Below are 18857 nucleotides of genomic sequence, written 5' to 3'. Positions count from 1 at the left end.
TATAGAAATATTTTATTTTCCCCTCTTTGGAAAGCAGTTCTTTGGTCCTATGACTTTGTAGTCCAACAGCTGAGATGACTGACTTTCAAATCAAATAGTATGGGGGGTTGCTGTCATGGAGGATCTCTATGCAGAAGAGAGAAATTCATGGTATATAAATTAATTATATAAGGAACACTGCCAAATGCTTTAGGACACTTATGAACAAGATTAGGTTCACCGCAACTACTTCTTCCTCTATGCACCCCCACTACAACCAAGACTTTACACTGAGTATGAACTTAAAAGTGAATATATTCAGCAAACCACAGTGGAGAAAACTGCAAAATAGTTTGAGTCAAAAAGGCAAACAAAACACTAAACACTAGTCGCGTTATTTTACACTGATCTTGACATGACACTTAAAAGGATTTTGACACATTCTCTTCCCAGCTGTCTTTAGCCCTTCTCAGTTGAGGGAGGCTTTACAACAATCATTGCAGGAGGCTTGGGTACAAACTTGCAAAGGGAAAGAAAACTAACAGTGGCCAATGTACACTTAAAGAGTGGAACAGATATGCAGTATCTGCTGATGTATTAGTCCAGAAGTGATTCAAAGACTAGGAGGGCTCACTTTGATGGGGTTCACTGTGTTCTCCTTTCTTTTACTACTTTGGTAAGTGTCAGCTTTTCAGAGTACATATATAATACAGATACTATTTCTTTAAGCTATTTGACAAAAGCAGTAGCTATGAAAATGCTTATGGTTATCCACAATAGCTTTCAAATAGCCAGCTCCTGGTGACAATCTGGTCATAGCAGTAAAGCTAAGGATATACTACTCTGACTCCATTTGCACCCTTAAAGAGGAGCACATACACTACAGAGAATACAAAAGTGCCATGCAGTCAATCAACTGTCATATTTGTTTAAGCTTGAAAACTCCTTTGCCTAGACATTGCTCAAAAGCCAGTCTCCTGATGTCTTATAGTACCATTCTTGATAAATAAAGGCAAGTAAATTTTATTAAAAGATTTTCTTTTTCCCTTTTTTGCTTTTAATATTTCTGACCTTCACTAGAGGGACTGCTGATACTTCAGTGTCAATATTTCACTTCCACATTTTCCTTTGCCACTTTTTAAACCACTTTGAGGGGTTGGAAATATCCCTAACATAGAGACACTTTCTCTATACGATATTATTTTTATGTTTCATCTGGACAGATATGTCACTGATAATGGCAATGTTAATAAGGTACATAAAATAATAAAAAGGCAAAATCCCCTATGAATAGCATTTTGCTATTACCTTCACAAGACTGTCTGTGGTTAGTGATAAATTCCTATTATTTCTGTTACTAAGAGTATCTTTATGAGGTCACAGTTACAACTAGAATGGGATTGCAAAGGTTAGATGTTGCCTGAAAGACTTTTCTCCACAAGAATATGATTTTTTTTTAAAAAAGTAGTTCCTTGGTAGACTGCTTAGCTTGTATACTATAAATGTGCATTCCCCACGTAAATGCTAAGATACATCAAAGTTAGGAACATACTCTGCTTAAAATATCTACTTGATTTGTAATGTATCAAAAAGAAAAAGTTTAAAGACATCAGAAGCCTTCCCTTCCCCAAAAGAATGTCCCCATCAAAGAGAATGCCAAGAAACTTTCATGTGCAGAAGAGATGAAGCTGGAAAGCTGGATCTAGTATTTAATATAAATTTCTTCTTAATAACACCCAGTCTTACAAATCTGAGAGATAGCTTTAACACATTTTATTAAGCTTTTGTTACAATACCAAAAAAAAAAAAAAAAAAGTTTTCTTAGGAATAAGCTCATTTTTTGTGGCTCTAAACTTTCAACAAACAATTCAGAGGCCAACAAATCTTTTGGAAGTACTTGAAGGTATTGTGAATCTAATTTTCTGCCTTTTTAAAAAGGCAGCTCTAGACCCGAAGTACATTTTACAATTTTCTTTGAGAGTCTAGCTGGATTTCCCTGAACATGACTTGATCATCATTGTATGAGGAGCACACCTCTCTCTACACAACCCCAGACACCTCCAAGATATTTTAGGCTGAAGGTCCAAAAATTCTGCTTTGCAATTCAACATGCATTTTTGGAAAGCTGATCTGCCATTTCTAGTCCCCTGTCCAAAGGTGCAAATGCTGTCCTGTTAAATTCAGGTCTGATTTCAGTGCAGCTGTCTCAACGAGACACTTCTGACTTTTTCATATATTCTGTGAAACTATTACAATAATAATCAGGATTTTTTTTATTCATTTATTTATGTATTTATTTATTTTTATAATATCCAGGAACTTTCAAGAACAGTTTATTCAATGAAATAGATCCTGTTATGAATTAAGGATTTTTAACCCACCTAAAACCCCTTGGGCACCTGATACACAAACCAGATAGGGCTATGTTCTCCAACTATTTACATTTTTGTGTTTATTGACATACATAATTATATATCAGTAGCAAATCAATCCTTAGAGAGGAAAGATGAAAGTTGCAGTTTTCTTCCTGATGTGAAATGCACATATTCCTTACAGAACATATTGCATAGCATAGCAAGTTAAAAGAACAAAAGTATTTCCATCGTAGTGATGTTTCTTGGTTTTGCCTCAAATACTGATTTAAGTGTTGAAGCCAATGCTATGGGACTCAAGCACACTCATTTCACTTCTAATAATTGTTCCCAGAAGTTGCAACTAACAAAGATGTAATTAACAGTTTAAAGACACCCGAAACTAGAAAATATTCAGGACACTCGCACATATATCAACTGTTACACAAAATATTTTACATTTCTTTCTTTTTTTCCTCCTGTTTAAGAATTTGGTATTTGTCTTTATAAGCAGGATAAACATGACTGCTGCTCAGGACATAAAATAGTTATACCTGAAACTGAAGTAAGGAACATCAAATCTTATCACAAGCATCTTTGTATCTTCTCACTAGACTACAGAAAATGGCAATTTAACTGATTCAGAGATCATAATCTTTTTTTGTTGTTGTTGTTTTAAGATTATAAATCAATTCTATTCAGAAAAAAATATATTCTGCTTTGCATGAGAATTTTTAGCAGTAGTTCAAGTGTTGTGGAAGGGTTCTTCAGACCTGCTGTGGTTAGAATCCTATCTATGTAAGAGTCAACAGTTTTGTCCACTACTAATTTACAGTAGCACAGCAACACAGTGCATCTTGATTTGCTTTATATCAGTTGACAAAATATGAAGCAAGCAACAAAATCAGGAATGACACAAATCTCTACTCCCAGCCTCAAACTTGTTTGTTTCCCCGGGGCTAGCTATTGTGTAACTGCAGCTCCTGCTTGAGGTTGCCACCTTTATAATATTAGAAAAATATAATATAAATATAATATTAGAATAAGTGAGTGTAAGTTTTGAAAACACAGAAATGCTTTACATTCACTTATAGACTTCTGTCTTCAACCATGCAAGAAACATCAGAATGCCTAAGGTGATGTCCAGGTCAGGGTAATGATTGTCAATGACATTTTGAAACCTTAAATATGACTGTCTCCTGTAGGTTCTTCTCTAGTCTTCTAAATGTGTCAAATTTCGTTACCTATATTTTAGTATATAGTAAATAACATTACATTTTAAATGAATGGGGTAAATGAAAGTATCATACAGGATGGGTAGCAGGCATAATCAAATATTATGTAATTATGTAGCATGAATTATCAGGTATTACTGCCTATTAGAAACTATTATTAAATGCCAGAAGCATAAAGATGACCTCAAAAGAATTATCTCTTTCACAAAAATAAATTGCAACATTCTAGTAAAAGGAATACATTGACATATTGTTTTATGATTTTTTGAAGAATTACCTTTAGGGGTTCTGATAAAATAATGTATTTAATAAACATAGTGTAACTGCCAAGATACCTGACAATGAAATATATTATTATAACTTTATATTTGCTTTCAAGTAGGTATTAAAATATAGAAATTGCCACACCAAATCAAATCATTTGCCCTTATACAGATCTGATGTCACATTGTATAGAGAAATCCATATGAAATTCATGAAGGCACAGGAAGGACCAAAGGCAAGTCCCAGGAAAAGCTATAGAAGTCATTCCTTCCTCCTGATTAATAACTATTTGATGGTGATTTGGGGAGTTCTTTGTTATTAAGCCCTTTTTACCTGAATCTACTGAACAAAAAAAATGTTGTTATGAAAGACATTTTAAAAACAAAACAATAACAACAACAAAATCAATTACATAGAACCATGTTTAGTAGTGGTGATGGTGTCCACTTTTTCTCTTCTTTTAAGGGTAAACTTTCAAGAAAACATAATTTTGCTATAACTGAAACTACTTGCATTATGAAATTATATCTATTTATCATTATTTTCATTAAGTGAGCAAATACTGACATATGAAAGCATTTAAATACTAAAACAAAGATATGTATCTTCACATTTTGGAAATTTCAAAATGTTTCATTTTAAAGTCTTCTGAATTAAACCCTTCACCCCTCATTCTCCAATTTTGAAATGGACATAATTTTTAAAACAAACAAACAAACAAGGTTTAAAATTGTTAACTAGCCCACAATACATTCATACATATACACACATTTTACTTTGTTTTTACTCAAAAATAATTTTACTTTCCCTCCAATGTTGCTGGTAAAACCTGTATATGTTGGTTACACCTAAACCAAAAAGGCCATTATTCACTTATCACTCCATCAAAGTTATCCTCAATACCACAAACACTATATCTCTTTTCTTCATTACACAACATGTTGATCAAGTAATTAATTAATGACTCTGAAGGACCCAAGTGTCAACATTTTACAATTATCCACTTTAAGCACCAGTCATCATCCTCAGCCTGGAAACCTTTTGGTGCAGCACTAGCATGGGAGATTTATGTCCCACTAGCATGCGAGATTTACATCCATGTACCTGTACGTACGGTATATTAAGATTTTTGTTACAACTGAGGCTTCCTGTAGCCTGCTCTTTTGCTACTAGACAACTTCTTCAAATTCTCAATTAACAGAGCTCTCAGACTTCAAAATGTTGTCATAATCCCTGACGTTCCTGACAAGGGCTTAACAGCAATGATGCAATATGGATTTAAAAGGGATCAAACCAGGTCCCTAGACTACAATATAAAGGACTGAAGACTGCTAGTTTTTGATCATTGGCATTATCAATTAGCACTATTCTGATCAAACCCTGTATTATTTACCCTGCAGGAGTCCGGATAACAGCACGCCCGGCAGATGGGATGATGTCTCCAGTCAACATCTTAAATGTTGTGCTTTTCCCAGCTCCATTTGTTCCCAGGAGTCCAAAACACTAAGTTAAAAAAAAAAAGAAGCAACCAAACAAAAAGAAATACAACAAACAAACAAAAAGAAGAAATAAGGAGCAAAGGTGAAAAATTGTTATCAATCTATTACGCTGAAGGAAATATGTAATACTAATTCTTCAACAGTTTCTCCCATTTTCGTATTTCTTATCATGTCTGTAAGATACTGTATACGGCTATTCAGTATGTGCAATTCCCTTTCCAACAGAAAATAAGTTTTCAATAAAATAAAATAATTTGATTACCTCCTACATTCTTAAAAATGACTTATTTAGCCTTCCACTTAAAACCCTGTCCTATAATTTAATGCATCAGTTATTTGATCAATTAGTTATTACTATCAAATAGTATTAAATAATAATGATTAACATTAATTAATTTTAATATAATTATATATAATTATATGTATTATATAATTATATTTGATATAGTTATGTATAGTTATAAATAATTTAAAATATTAACAATTGATTATGTAATGATTATTGTTATTAATTATTCTAATTATTATTGGTTGTTATTATTATCAATTATTAATAGTTGATCATTATTATAATGATCAATTAGTTATTAGTTATTAAGTGCTAAATTTGAGCTTGGGGTTTTCACATCCAAATTGAGCCAGAAAGAAATATAGTCAATATTTTTTAATTAATATTTCTTAGTTTCTCCTAAGCTGCTTCATCTTGTACAAGTAAACAAACAGTGAACATCCAAGACACTGACTCAGTTAATTCAGAGTCCAACTGTGATGAATACTTGCTCAAGCTAGGACAGTATTTGTATTAAGTTTACAAATAGCACTTCATAACTTTCAAAATACTTGTTTCATGAACTTTCTTATTGATAAATAGGTTTTAACCAGCAACATCCTCCAGGTTACTCCAGTTACCCAACAACTGACCTGTAACTGTCTGTATCTTACTGGACCTGTGCTGCCAAGTACATTTCTCATATTTTTTTTTACTAATGCATATTTGTAGTTTGCTAACGTCAACCAAGAAAAAAAAAAAAAAGTCTTACCCTAACCAGTATTTTAAATGAAAATTTGCACTTCCCAAAAGGATCTAAATCTTGAAAAACTAAATGCTGTTCTGAAATCTTTAGAATTACCATCATTCAGTGTGAGTTTTCAGTTTATTAAAATAGCATATTGTAGCATATTGGTATATTATATACTATATTAAAATATACGGGAATGATTTCAGTATGAGAAATACAATGTTGCCTTGGAGACAAATTCAGAATCCTATTCACATTTTGCAATTGTGCTACATATTCTTTGCTTTCTCTTTGGCATTGAATTGCTCTGCTACCTCCTGGCACTTCTTTTTAGCCAATGAAACAGTAATTTGCTGAAGATAAACAAGATGAAAAAATTAAGACTCTGATACAGTGTTAAACCAAAGAAATAAGTGAACTGTTGCTTCTTAAAGACCACCACATCTTCTACTTCTATCCAGTTACCGATTTTCAGAAATTACTACAACTGAAATTGTTCTGCTATCTACAGATCTTTGATTGCACGTCTGAACAACTGCAGGAATCAAGTGGGGTTTGTGGGGAGGAGGGGGATTTTCTTTTTTTTTTTTTTTTGGGGGGGGGGGGGGGGAGGGAGAGGGATTATTTGGTTTGTTGGTTTGATTTTGTTTCTTCTTGATTTTCCTGAAGGAAGAAAAAAGTCCTCTTTACCTCTCCCCTTGGTATTCCCAAACTTATGTTTTCCACAGCTATGTTCTTCTTACTGAAACCTCCATAACACTTCCTGAGGTTGTACAGAAGAAGGATGTCGTTACCAGTTCTTTCACCAAAAAGTCGCTGTCGCTCCATCTCTACATCAATATCTTCTGAAGGGCTGACTATGCTATTAACTGAACACTGACCCCTAAAATAGAAGATAACAAATACCACATGACAAATTGAACATTGATGTACTCTGGATTACTCTTGTTTTATTTACCTGAAATCCCTTAAAGCTTGGTGATCACCCTTCAGCAGAATCCAAGGGGAAAAGAAAGCATTTGTGCTTTTTTCTGCAGTTTACAATAATACAGTAATATTGGTGGTAGGGGGATGGTTGGACTAGATAATCTTGTCCAAAAGCCAACCTTTTGGACCTTTTCCAACCTTTATGATTCTGTGATTTTTTTCTCCTTCCTAAAAATGCAATTGCACTCTACTGCTCATATGAAACAGCAACAGAGGCATTCAACTGAGAATGAGCTCTACATGGAAACATTATTTAAGTAAGAAACAAGAATGATGAAATGGGGAAATCCTTCATTCAAAATTGAAGCATGGGACCACAAAATCATCCAGTTAAAATAACTCTGAAGCAAACAAAACAAAACACCGAAGTGGACAGGATTCCATTTTCTTTCTTTAAAAATTAGTTAATTGTTTACTATGGCAGAATACAAATGGTAGTGCACACACCTTGGTTTCTGGAGGAGATCCCAATGGAAAAAAAGACGTAAAAGAAGAAGAACTGTTCCCTGCAGGGCCATTTCCAAAAAAATCCAGCCCAGGAAATTCATCTCAAATGGGCTCACATATGAATCTATTCCAAAGTTGTTGGTCAGGTCAAATTTGATCTGGTTGTATGAAAGTTCTATTAAACCTTGGCCTAAGCAGAATTGTGGGAAAATTATAAATGTCCATTTGAGGATATTGTAGATGTACTGAAAACTCTTAAAATCCATGAAGAAAGAAAAAAAGAAAGGAAGAAAGAAATAAAGAAAGAAAATTAGTTTTCTCTAACAAAACATTAAGCATAATTACTAAGCTAGATACACCTTTCAAATCTCACTCAAGGCAAACCGATTTTGGCAGAGCACATCATGAACTATTTTGGGACAGGGACTCTTATCATGTTTTAGAGTGCCTACACCCACAGAGTCCTAGTTTTCTGAGGTTCACAGACAGTGACAGAACAGACACATGGCTGTGGTCACTGCACTTTCTTAAAATTTTAATATTTGAATGCTATTAATTCTAAACCACCAACTTAACCCTAGTCGAATTTTGGAGGCATCGAATCTGCCTCCAAATTTGTGTGATGTGTAATCCACATTTGTCTTCAAACATCAAGTTTTTGACCTGCTACATGCATATGTAGCGAAATACACACATTCTGGTTTTCTTTCCATCAGGTTGCTTAATTACCATTAAGAATAATGAAAATTACATACATGGACTGAGAATGCATATTACTATTCATACAGCGCATTACTGATCCTAGAAATAAGCGGATTATCTCTTATGTCAATATTATTCAAACACATTTTACAATGCATATAGTCTATTCAATGGACCAGAACAGCTCCCATTATGTGCAAATTACAACTTAATGGTCTGGAAAATGTCAAGATTTCAATTAACACTATTTTTCCATTATTTCAGTGCAAGTTTTTTTTTTTTTTTCCTTCTTCTTCTTCTTATAAACAAGTTAAAATTCAAGACAGTAACAAGCAATATGGTATATAGTGGGACAGAAAAATCAGGAAGGTTTAAAACAGCATTTTTTTTTCTGCTAGAAATGATCTAGTCTGTGCATAGGTAAGCATATGCAATATGCATACACACATATATATGTGTGTATACATCTCATGAGTAATATGAAACTAAGGTTTCATACTGACCTGTACTTTGGAAATTATAGCTAACAAACGAGGTAAGAGAGTCACCAGCATGGTACAAAGGCCAAACACAAAGTTTAAGGAGATGTAAGAAATAAAAGCGACATCTGAACTTGAGAAGAATCGGGATACAAGATACATCCACGGTAAAGTTGCATATCTGAAAGTTTAAAAAAAAAAAAAAAAAAAAATCACAAACAAGTTAAGTAACTCTTCTGACCAACTGAAAAAGAGGTCAAATTTGGGATAAATTTTCTTTATCTAATTACTTTATGATTCTGTAGAAGTACCCATTTCTACTGTCATGTAATAGGCAGATATGAACCATTTTTGCATATATTAACTGCATGGTATTACTTTCACTGCTCCAGAGTTCACAAGCTCCATGGCAAAATCATGCATCTTTTAACAAGTGTTTTATATGGGGATAGAATTAAAAACAGAGTTTCATAGCAGGAAAAGAGAACACAAATAGAAAGAAAAGAAAGACAGGAGAGAGAGGGGAAGATGTAAAATAAAATGAAAGGGGAGAAAAAGGGGTAGAAAATAGTAATATAACATTACAGTATAATGATGTTATGGCTTGGCTTATTTTATCTAGCAAAAGTTGGTCTTGTTTTTTTTCTCCTATGATGGGATGTCCTGATCTTACAGAAAGTCCTTTCTTTCCCTGTATTCTCTCATAAGCAGGCACATTTTGCTATTTAAACATGTCTCATAAAGTATGCAATCTCCTTCACACAGATAGCAACTGTTATTTGGTTAAGGAAGAAAATTCTTCAGAATGCTTATCCTGTAACTATCCATATTCAGCATTTCTCACATCACCTGGGACTGCACATAAGGCAAAGCAACAGCACAGATGAACCATTAGTTTGATTAAGCCCAGGGTTCAATATATATTTATATAGAGAAATCAATACTCAGTTTAATCAGTTATTTTATCTTTCTGTAACTTTTATTTATTTATTTTATGTGAAACTTAAGCACAATGGTTATAAGGGAGGACTTTTCTATCTCATTGCACTATTTGGAGACAAATCTTCAACCAGTTCAGTACTCCACATTGGACAGCCTTCTCCCTGGATATATAAATTGCTGGAGCTGTATAAGATTACAGAATTACTGAAAATTGGTAGACCTGTAAAAAAGACAGCCACTTCTTGCCTTCTTTTTGCTACTCTGCACATCTAAGCACTGAAATTCTGACCTGACAGTTATTATTCCCTCCTTTCTGGAAGATAACATACAATCAATTTCTATCAGCAAATGATTGTTATACAGACTATTTTTGAGACATTTCCAGTGCCTTTTTTTTTTCTTTTATTGCCCTGAGTGAGCGAGCAAGCAAATCCATCACCACCATCACTTCCACGTGGAACTTTCAAACTCACGTTTCAGCCTGTTTTCTTACTATCTTTTGCTGAATTGTAATCACTTCCAAAGAGAGAAAATCATGCATCCAACAGCAGGTGCAAAGCAAGTCTAAAGATTTCTGTTTGTTTTCTACGAGTCATAATTCCACAGTAGCATTTCCAATCACATACCCAAAGAGTACCAGCAGGAGAACAGTGGCTGCCAAATTCTTTCGGCAAGTGAAGGCTGAAAGCTGGAAGGCAATAACAACACCAACACAAAGGGTGACTGGAACCATGTAAAACAGCTAGAAACACAAGAAAAGAAAAAAAAAAAAAAAAAAAAAAAAGCACTTAGCAGGCGACTGTCTCTTAGTAACATCCTTAATTAGCATAGAAGGGCTCTACAGATGTACAAATGAACTTTTCCATATTTGCAATATAATTACTCTGTGAATTAGGAAGAATTAGGCAGAAGAGTTCTGAGATTTCATAGTCCATGCTGGCTGTGAAGCTACCCCTCTTAAACACGTACACATGAAACTTACCCTGACAAAATAAAATCCAGCTATAGAGCACTCCCCTTAATTCTTTCTATTCACCTTTCCAATACATCCATTTAACAAGCTAACTCTTCCAGATAATGAGTCCTTATGGGACTATTGCTCCAAAATATCCAACTGTATTGTGAATACAGTTTCTTGGATCCAAAAAGAGCAGTTTCACTGATTTATGCTTCAGTTACAGGATACTAGTAAAGACACAATTTTGAAAGAGACGTTAATGAAGGACTTTGTGTGCTGATGAAGCAAATGACAGTTTTTTAATAGGAACAGGCATAACATTTACAAGAGTTACAGCCATTAGGCAACAGGGAAAGCAATTTCTATTTAGTCTCTTGATATAATGGTAACCAAATACTTCTTAGTGTGGGGATGTGATTAGTACAGGGGATTCATATCCAAACAGTGAAGAGAGAGGGGCTCTGTTCACACTGAGCGATAGCAAGATGTGAAAATCTGTGCCTGGTTCTATTCCCAGCATCTGCCTGCTCTGTGCATTGAAGCTGAGCTCACTAGGGCAGTGACTGCCTCCATTTCCATGCTATATAAGATTTATAAACTTTATTTTAATATAGCTGAGATTCTGAGATGAAACTGCAATAAAGGCAACAAATGATTGCAATTAAGGTCTAGCTGAATGCTCAGTGTAGCACAGTATACATACTGTAAAAGTAAACGTTCATACTGAAGGACAATGCAAACCTGTCTATGCTTAAACCAGAAGGCATCATTTCCTTGCCAATGGGAAGATAACATTTTTTAATGGAAAGGCAATTGAGCAAAACATAGACTGCTATAATGTTCTCATCTTGTTCACAGTGTACCTTATGGCACCATCAATGCCATACATAAATATCATACAACACCACTCCATAGATTTGGGCTTCAGTTTATTCTGGAGCTGTTTAACAATCATTGTGTAGAAGTCACAAAGCATCTGAGTCCTAAAATATTTCAACAAATGAATATATTCAACTTGTTTTCTAGAAATAAATAGCTTTTAACATTAAATTCTATTTAAATAATCTTATTTGAAAGCACAGCATGTTATAAAAGTTAGGCACAAATAAATAATCTTAATTGCCCCTCTATTGAAACAAGCTGAATCTAAACAAAATATCTCTATTTGTCATGAAATTTTCTTAGCACTTACATATTTTGTATTTGTTGAACATTGCAATGAATATTATTCATGTGCATAAATACACAAAGAACAGCCTGATTCTTATGACAGTAGTTTTATAAATCAAATACTTCTGCAGGTCTAATAAAGATTATGCTTCCAATAAGACAGGACATGGTCTGCAGTGCTTAAAATGTGTAAAGGGAGTTCAAATTTGATAGTTCATATATTCATGCATTCAGTGTCCCTAGATGATCTGCAGCACAATTAGCATTTAAAGTAGTGTCTGTTCTTTCCCAGATCATGATTGATCATGCAGTACGATGCTGAATTTGTGAGAAGATTTTGAAAGGAAGAGATTGGCAGAAAATAACAAAGAGCTGACTTCACTGCACAAGGAGAAACTGAATGATGAAGGACCGAGTTTTTAACCAAACCCTTTCATCTGACATGGCAGAAGAGGGAATGCAAAGATTGACTGGCCAGGTAAATAACTTTTGGATAAATGTGCTCTTACTTCAAGCTTGCTCAAGTGTGAAAATCCTGATTTCAAGCATGGATGGATGAAGCTCTCGTGTTTCAGATTTAGAATAACTTGAATGAGAATAGAATGTTCCAAAAAATCTCTGTTCTTGACCAGGCTAATTCATGTTTGCATTGTCTATGCCAGAATCCAGACCTTCCTTCCATTACCCAGTGCGTTAAAAAAAGTGCAGAACATTTCTTTCCCTCCTCTGGAGTGACAAACATTTGCATTACTTTTGGATAATCCAGGATTCCAATTTTTCACTGTTGCCTCTGAAACAAATCTCCCAAGCCAAAACACCTTCTTCACAAATTCCTTTTAAAAACAGTTACTAAATGATCAATGTGGAGCATGAGTTCTCTAAAAGGAGGAATTCTATGCCTTTCCCACAATTAGATGCCCTAATCCCAACTCCGAAGTTCCCTCCAAACACTCAGCTAATACTATAGCAAGCTTCATTACAGATGAATTATGAAAACACCTTTCAGGAGGGGACCAACACACATAAATGTGTGTATTTATATATATACATATAAATGGAGAGACTTTGCCTTTTTTTTTTTTTTATGAAACATCTTTAGAGAAGATTTTTGGAGAAAATTTGGAGAATCTAGACTTAAAGAGAAATTGAAGGACTTACATTATAACTGATGAAAAGTGAGTGACTGAGGACTATCATTGCATTGAGAAAATTGATTTTATTTCACCACCTTTGCTTATTTTCCTCACAGATATCAACTTCTCAGACTTGATGAAAGTAAGCAAAAAAACCTACTTTGTTTAACTATGTTGGCATAAATCGGGTCTCAGTGGAATTCCTGTCTTTACATTTGGTTAGAAGGGTAAGCTTCAGGGAAAAATAATAATTTCCTTAGTATTTTTGAAAGACAAATTTTTCAGATTTGCCTATTTGTTAATGAACTGCATGCTAACAATACTGTTTGTAATGCTAAGAATGACAGAAATTACTTTGCTGGAGAAAAACAAACTTGCAGGACAGAGACTGTCCATTTCTGATGTAGGTCATTTTGTGAAAGTGAAATCATAAAAGAGATTTTCTACTGTCTATCTTGCCAGAAATAGATACTAGCAGGGAGTACTTCTCATATTATCCACCAAAAAACAACCTAATTATGCCTTTAAAGTAGCTGACTAGTATCTTCAGGCTTCTCCCATAATATGAAAGCTTTTGCCAGTGGCAACTCAAAGCACTGAAAGCACAGTAACTCTTGTCATGAACAGCTGTGTGGAAGATCCTCTCTGTCTAGGTTGATTAGCCAGTTTCCTTTTATTTGTGAAACACTGTTGGTGCCTAAAGCTAGCATATACTTTACCTTCTTACAATTCAGCTTTGAAAAATGGAAAACACAGTGCCTGCTTTATAGAATTTTATCTCACAGTACTAAAGTAGGAATGGAGCCACAATATTTGTTAACACAACAGACAAAATTTGTTGCTCTATACAACTCAAATCTTATTCACATGTTTTTTGACCACATCTTTTGCTCATTTATAGCAAATTAGTTGAAAATTTTCACATGCTGCCCCACAGGATACCTACCATATCCCAGCAGAAATTAGCAAACCAGTATGTTTTGTAACCCAGGCCTGTGATGTGTTGCAAACGTTTTGTGCCAGATACTCTGTCTTTCACTATAGCACTGCCAATGGATGCAGTGAGGATGGAGAAACCCAACATGATACACAGTGCTACCCCACACTGACGAACATTCTCCATTCTAGGATACAAAGCAAAATGTTGTAATGAAAACACAGCGATAAATAAATAAAATATTTTCAAGCCCAGCCCTTTACTGAAACAACACCACACATTAGGACTTTAATACTGCTTGCAAAGACCGTGTTTCTACACTGTCAACATCCAATTAGAGAACGGGAGTAAGATGATGTGTCGAGTTACAGAACTACAAAACTATACATTAGTTACAGAACACAGACTGTGCCTAGAGGTTTGAAAAACAAAGTGAAACTTTAGCAAATATTTCTGCCTTTACAAAAAAAAAAAAAATTAGAAACTAGACAATCATTTAAGGTAGTTAACCTGTTTGAGAATTCACAACCTGCTCACAAACACTCTGTAAAGTGCAGTCAGGGTAAATTCAGTATTTTTTCTCTAGAAAATAGTGCAACCTATCTAATATAAACAGTAGATGATGTATAAATAGCAGGTTAGAGAACATACTTAGTGGAACTGAATTATATCTACCAAGTCAACAGCTGTTGCATGGAACATACATGCTTATTGAATTAACAACTTCAATTGCCTAGTCATTACAGCTGTTTTTGTTGTTGTTGTTTGTTTGTTTGTTCTTGTTTTAAGAGTTTGCTCACATTTTGTCCTCATGCAGCAAGGCTCCTCCGTAAGGTTGGCTGTAGAGTGTGATCCCTGTGAAAAGAAAAATTATGAAAGAGTAAATGCTACATCAAGATTTAAGAGTTCTAGCATACACAATCTTTGGAAATTCATGTGACAATTCACTTACTTTTTGATTTCCATGAAAACAGTTAGTCCTGGAACAAAACAGGTAAAGCATGCAAAGCAGAAACAGAACTTACAAAAGCCTTTAGTAGAAGGAGAAAGAAGCAAAGCAAGATGAAATAGGGAGTAGGATGAAGAATTGAAAGAGAAGTGCAGCCATCTTGCTGCTTGAGCACCTGTTAACAGGATGTTGATCTTCCATACAAAGTATCACCTTACAAACTACTTGCTGCCCTCGGAAGGAAGGTGTCTTTAAAGTAGTGCACAGGTAAGTCAACTTGCTGTCTCTTTTAACTAACCCTTCTTGACTATCCATTGGCAAATGAATAGATTCTGGACCTGCAAGTTACACTTTCACTTTCCAGAACCAGGATTCAGCTCTAAAATCCCTCTCCTTCATTGACAAATTACAAGAACACAAAGACTGAATACTTTGCAAGTATACTTTTCATATGCTTTATTGAATGAGAGAGAAAAAAAATTTCATCTCTCCATGGTTTTGAACTGCTGAAAACACAAATTTTAGCCTATAAATGAAATTTTATGCTTGCTGTATGTAAACCACCACAGAAATAAGCACGGTTATGACTGATGCAGACTTTAGTTGTTCTCCCATATTAATCCTTAAACTGGTATCCTATAAACCACCACCTGAATATTTAGGACAGATCTGTGGTATGAGTCCAGAGCTATGTGATCTTGTTTTCTTCTTTATGCTACAAAAATATTACCTTTTATATATATAAAAAATTAAAATAAACTGTCTCACACTAATGTGAAATTTACGTTCTTTATACTCCAGTTTTACTACTAGTCTAAATAAAATACCATATTTAATGCAAAACAGTAGAATGTCTAAAACATTGTCCCTCAACAAAAATAAACCAAACTGGTACTGAACAGTCTTAATGATATGCTAAAATGTGGTATTATTAAATAACAGTAGATGACTTCTTTTTTTAAATTTTATTTCAGGTTCACAAACTAAAATGTTAGCTTCTCTTCCATTTTACACCTCTTGCCTGTGCCAGACAGAGCCATCTGGGGGGACAGTGAGGGATTTTTTTAATAGCTTTGAGCTGAACTGGTGTCTTGAATTGGTCTCATCTATCTTATTCTGGTCATTAGCAACAGAGATCACCACCCGGCACCTATATGTGACCCCTTTCTCTCTCTGAAACCTCATTACACGAGATGAATGAAAAGGCTAAATACTTAATGAGCAACAGAAAGAGCTCAGCCACCAAGCTGCCAAACCAAATACTGTATCCTGTTGAGTGATTTCCAGAGTCTGGATCTAATGAATAAGCATAAGCACTAGCTGCTTTTCTGCACTCTGAACTGCAGAATTAGGTTCAACAATGTCATGTATTGCTGTGGGATCTGTCTCACAAAAGAGACTAAATACAAAACAAAGTAGAATGTATATCTTATCTTCTGGATTAAGTTAGGCTGTTATCTAAGCACCTGACATTTTCTCAGTGCTAAAAATATTTTTAGATTGCATATGGCTGATGTTTTGCAGGCAAAAACTTTTCAGCTAAATTAACAACACCCCACCCCCCCAAAAAAAACAATAATGCATACCTCAAATTGAAACCATGGGGTTTTACGTTAAAAATAGGTGCCATTTGGGAGCCTGAGAAAAATCCTACATGTGCACTTTGACTTTTCTGTTTCTTGGCACAACCAGCTTGTAACAATGTAGCCAACTATGTAAATGAAAATTGAAATTTGGAATTGGAAGATAATTTATGCATGAAAACTGTGGCTGTTTGCTTTTCTTCTTTTCAAGAAAAAGAAGAAAAATAGAGGGATGAGATTGTCAGTGCAAGAGGATGTGTACAACTGATTAGGTTATTTTTAAAATAAGTTTGGTTTGTTCCCAATTAAAAAAAAAATCTATCCCAACAACAATTATAATCTTCCAAGTATGTTTGGGAATGAAATATATTATTAGTAGCCTCAGATGAATTTTACGGAGTACCACTTGAATGCACTTTGTCATACTTTGTTAGTGTCCAGCTGTATAAATATAAATGTTGTCTTCATTCCAGTAATACGTTTATTTTTAATATTATTTAATTTTTTAATTTTATTTATTTTATTTAAATAATTTTATTTAATTTTTTTACTTAATTTTATTTAAATTTAATATTTAATATTATATTTTAATTTGACTGAGTACATCTATGCTTTTATTTTTGTCTCTTTAAATTTTCATTCCTCATTTTAAAGACAGAACAATTACAATATCACAAAGGCACTTTCAGGTTAAAAGTGGAAAAATAGAGGAGGATGATTAACTTGCATAAAACAGTAGTAAAAGGTAATGATTTTCCAGATATTGTCAAAAACTGTACAGTGAGGCCCAAAGGTAGTTAACAAATCAAAAGAAAAATCAGGCCAATGAGGTTCATCACTAGTAAATACATGTGCTATTTGCAGATGTCTATTTGTCATTTGCCTAGAGGAGATGTTTAAAATTTTTCTTTGTTTTACGCTATTGATTTTTTAAACAACAATAGCTGCTATTTGTTCTGAGGTAAAAACAGGCATATCAGAGAGAATTATTTTTTCCACTGGAAACAAGTACTTTATGAAATTCCATTTGTGTAAAGGAGAAGCACCATGACTCAAAAGAGCTTCTTTCCCAGAAAGTTTTTCTAAGCATTCTCAGTGATTGAATAAATGCGTACATATTAGAATGTCTTTACTTCATATATACAAGGATTCCTACTGAACTGGAAATGAATAGCTAAAATAAAATTAAACCAGATTTTTATCATATAGACAGACTGAAACCAGTCTGAACTTACTTTCAGACCTGGTTAGAAAAGACATAGAGATAGACAGATAGACAGACACACAGATGATTTTCAGACAATCTAACAACAATGGATCAAAGCTTTTGAAAAATGGGAATTCAGATAATTTCAGGAGCACTAAATACAGAAAATTAACATCACAAAGTGTTCTAGTACTCACTAGTGCTTTGCTAAATTGGCAAATAGCATAAATACAGCTTCTAAGCCTCTTTTATAGCCATGAGGAAAGGTCTAGTTATAGAGGAGCTTCCCAGAATTGTCAAGGTCTTGCCTGCATGGTTAAAAATTTGAATGCTCTAACCAAGCTCTTCTCCCCACAGCTTCAGATGACTGAAATCCTATAGTAAAATTATTCCACCTCAAAGGCTAGCATTTCTAGAGATTGCAAATCTTAAAGCTCCTGCCCATGAAAAGAAAATGCCCAGTCTTGCCATACTATGGTTCCTGATGATTCATATCACTTTTCCCATAGCTGAAACAAGTAAAGATGTCATGTGGACTAAAGTAGAGAATTATCGCCCATAAAGCGTCCAGAACGGGGGCAGTTTGCCAGGAATTCAGGAAGGTTCTCCACTATATTCTATCAATTAATCCGGACTGATCTGAATCATATCCCATTGTTCTGCTACTAACTTCTTGAGAAATTCAGTGAGAAACGCTAGAAAAGAGCTATGAAACAGTACTCTCACAACTGCTTGTGCAAATGAATTCATGCTCGTAAACACAGGTTTGGCCAATTATACATATGAGAACCAAATCAATGAATTTTATAGAAGAAGATAATCTGCATTTCTGAAACTTTTCAGAAAGACCCACAGGGATTGAATGAGTCATGCAAAATATAATGGAGACAAAAATGACTCCATGACTCAAATATTTCACAAAGAATAACTTCTGTTTAGAAACATTTAATGTGCTGGGCAGTAATCTCTCTCCTGAAGTCACCACAGCCTGTATTTACTGAGTGCACAGGCCCCAA

At 34.3% G+C, this 18857-nt stretch overlaps 1 protein-coding gene across 1 annotated transcript in view; it reads right to left on the bottom strand.

The window, feature by feature from the left end:
• Positions 1–18857, bottom strand: part of ABCA13 (ATP binding cassette subfamily A member 13) — a 191189-nt gene that overhangs the window by 34666 nt on the left and 137666 nt on the right. Inside the window, exons 48-54 of the mRNA XM_068671052.1 lie at positions 14903–14957; positions 14112–14289; positions 10531–10646; positions 8987–9143; positions 7782–8035; positions 7038–7230; positions 5223–5332 (exon numbers count right to left, since the gene is read on the bottom strand). Of these exons, the coding sequence (XP_068527153.1) occupies positions 5223–5332; positions 7038–7230; positions 7782–8035; positions 8987–9143; positions 10531–10646; positions 14112–14289; positions 14903–14957 (1063 nt within the window). The remainder of the gene's footprint in view (positions 1–5222; positions 5333–7037; positions 7231–7781; positions 8036–8986; positions 9144–10530; positions 10647–14111; positions 14290–14902; positions 14958–18857) is intronic.

This window comes from Anas acuta, chromosome 2, assembly GCF_963932015.1.
Source record: "Anas acuta chromosome 2, bAnaAcu1.1, whole genome shotgun sequence".
In the NCBI taxonomy this organism is placed as follows: domain Eukaryota; kingdom Metazoa; phylum Chordata; class Aves; order Anseriformes; family Anatidae; genus Anas; species Anas acuta.
The sequence above is the reverse complement of the archived record's forward strand: the minus strand, read 5'-3'. Positions and strand labels throughout refer to the sequence as shown.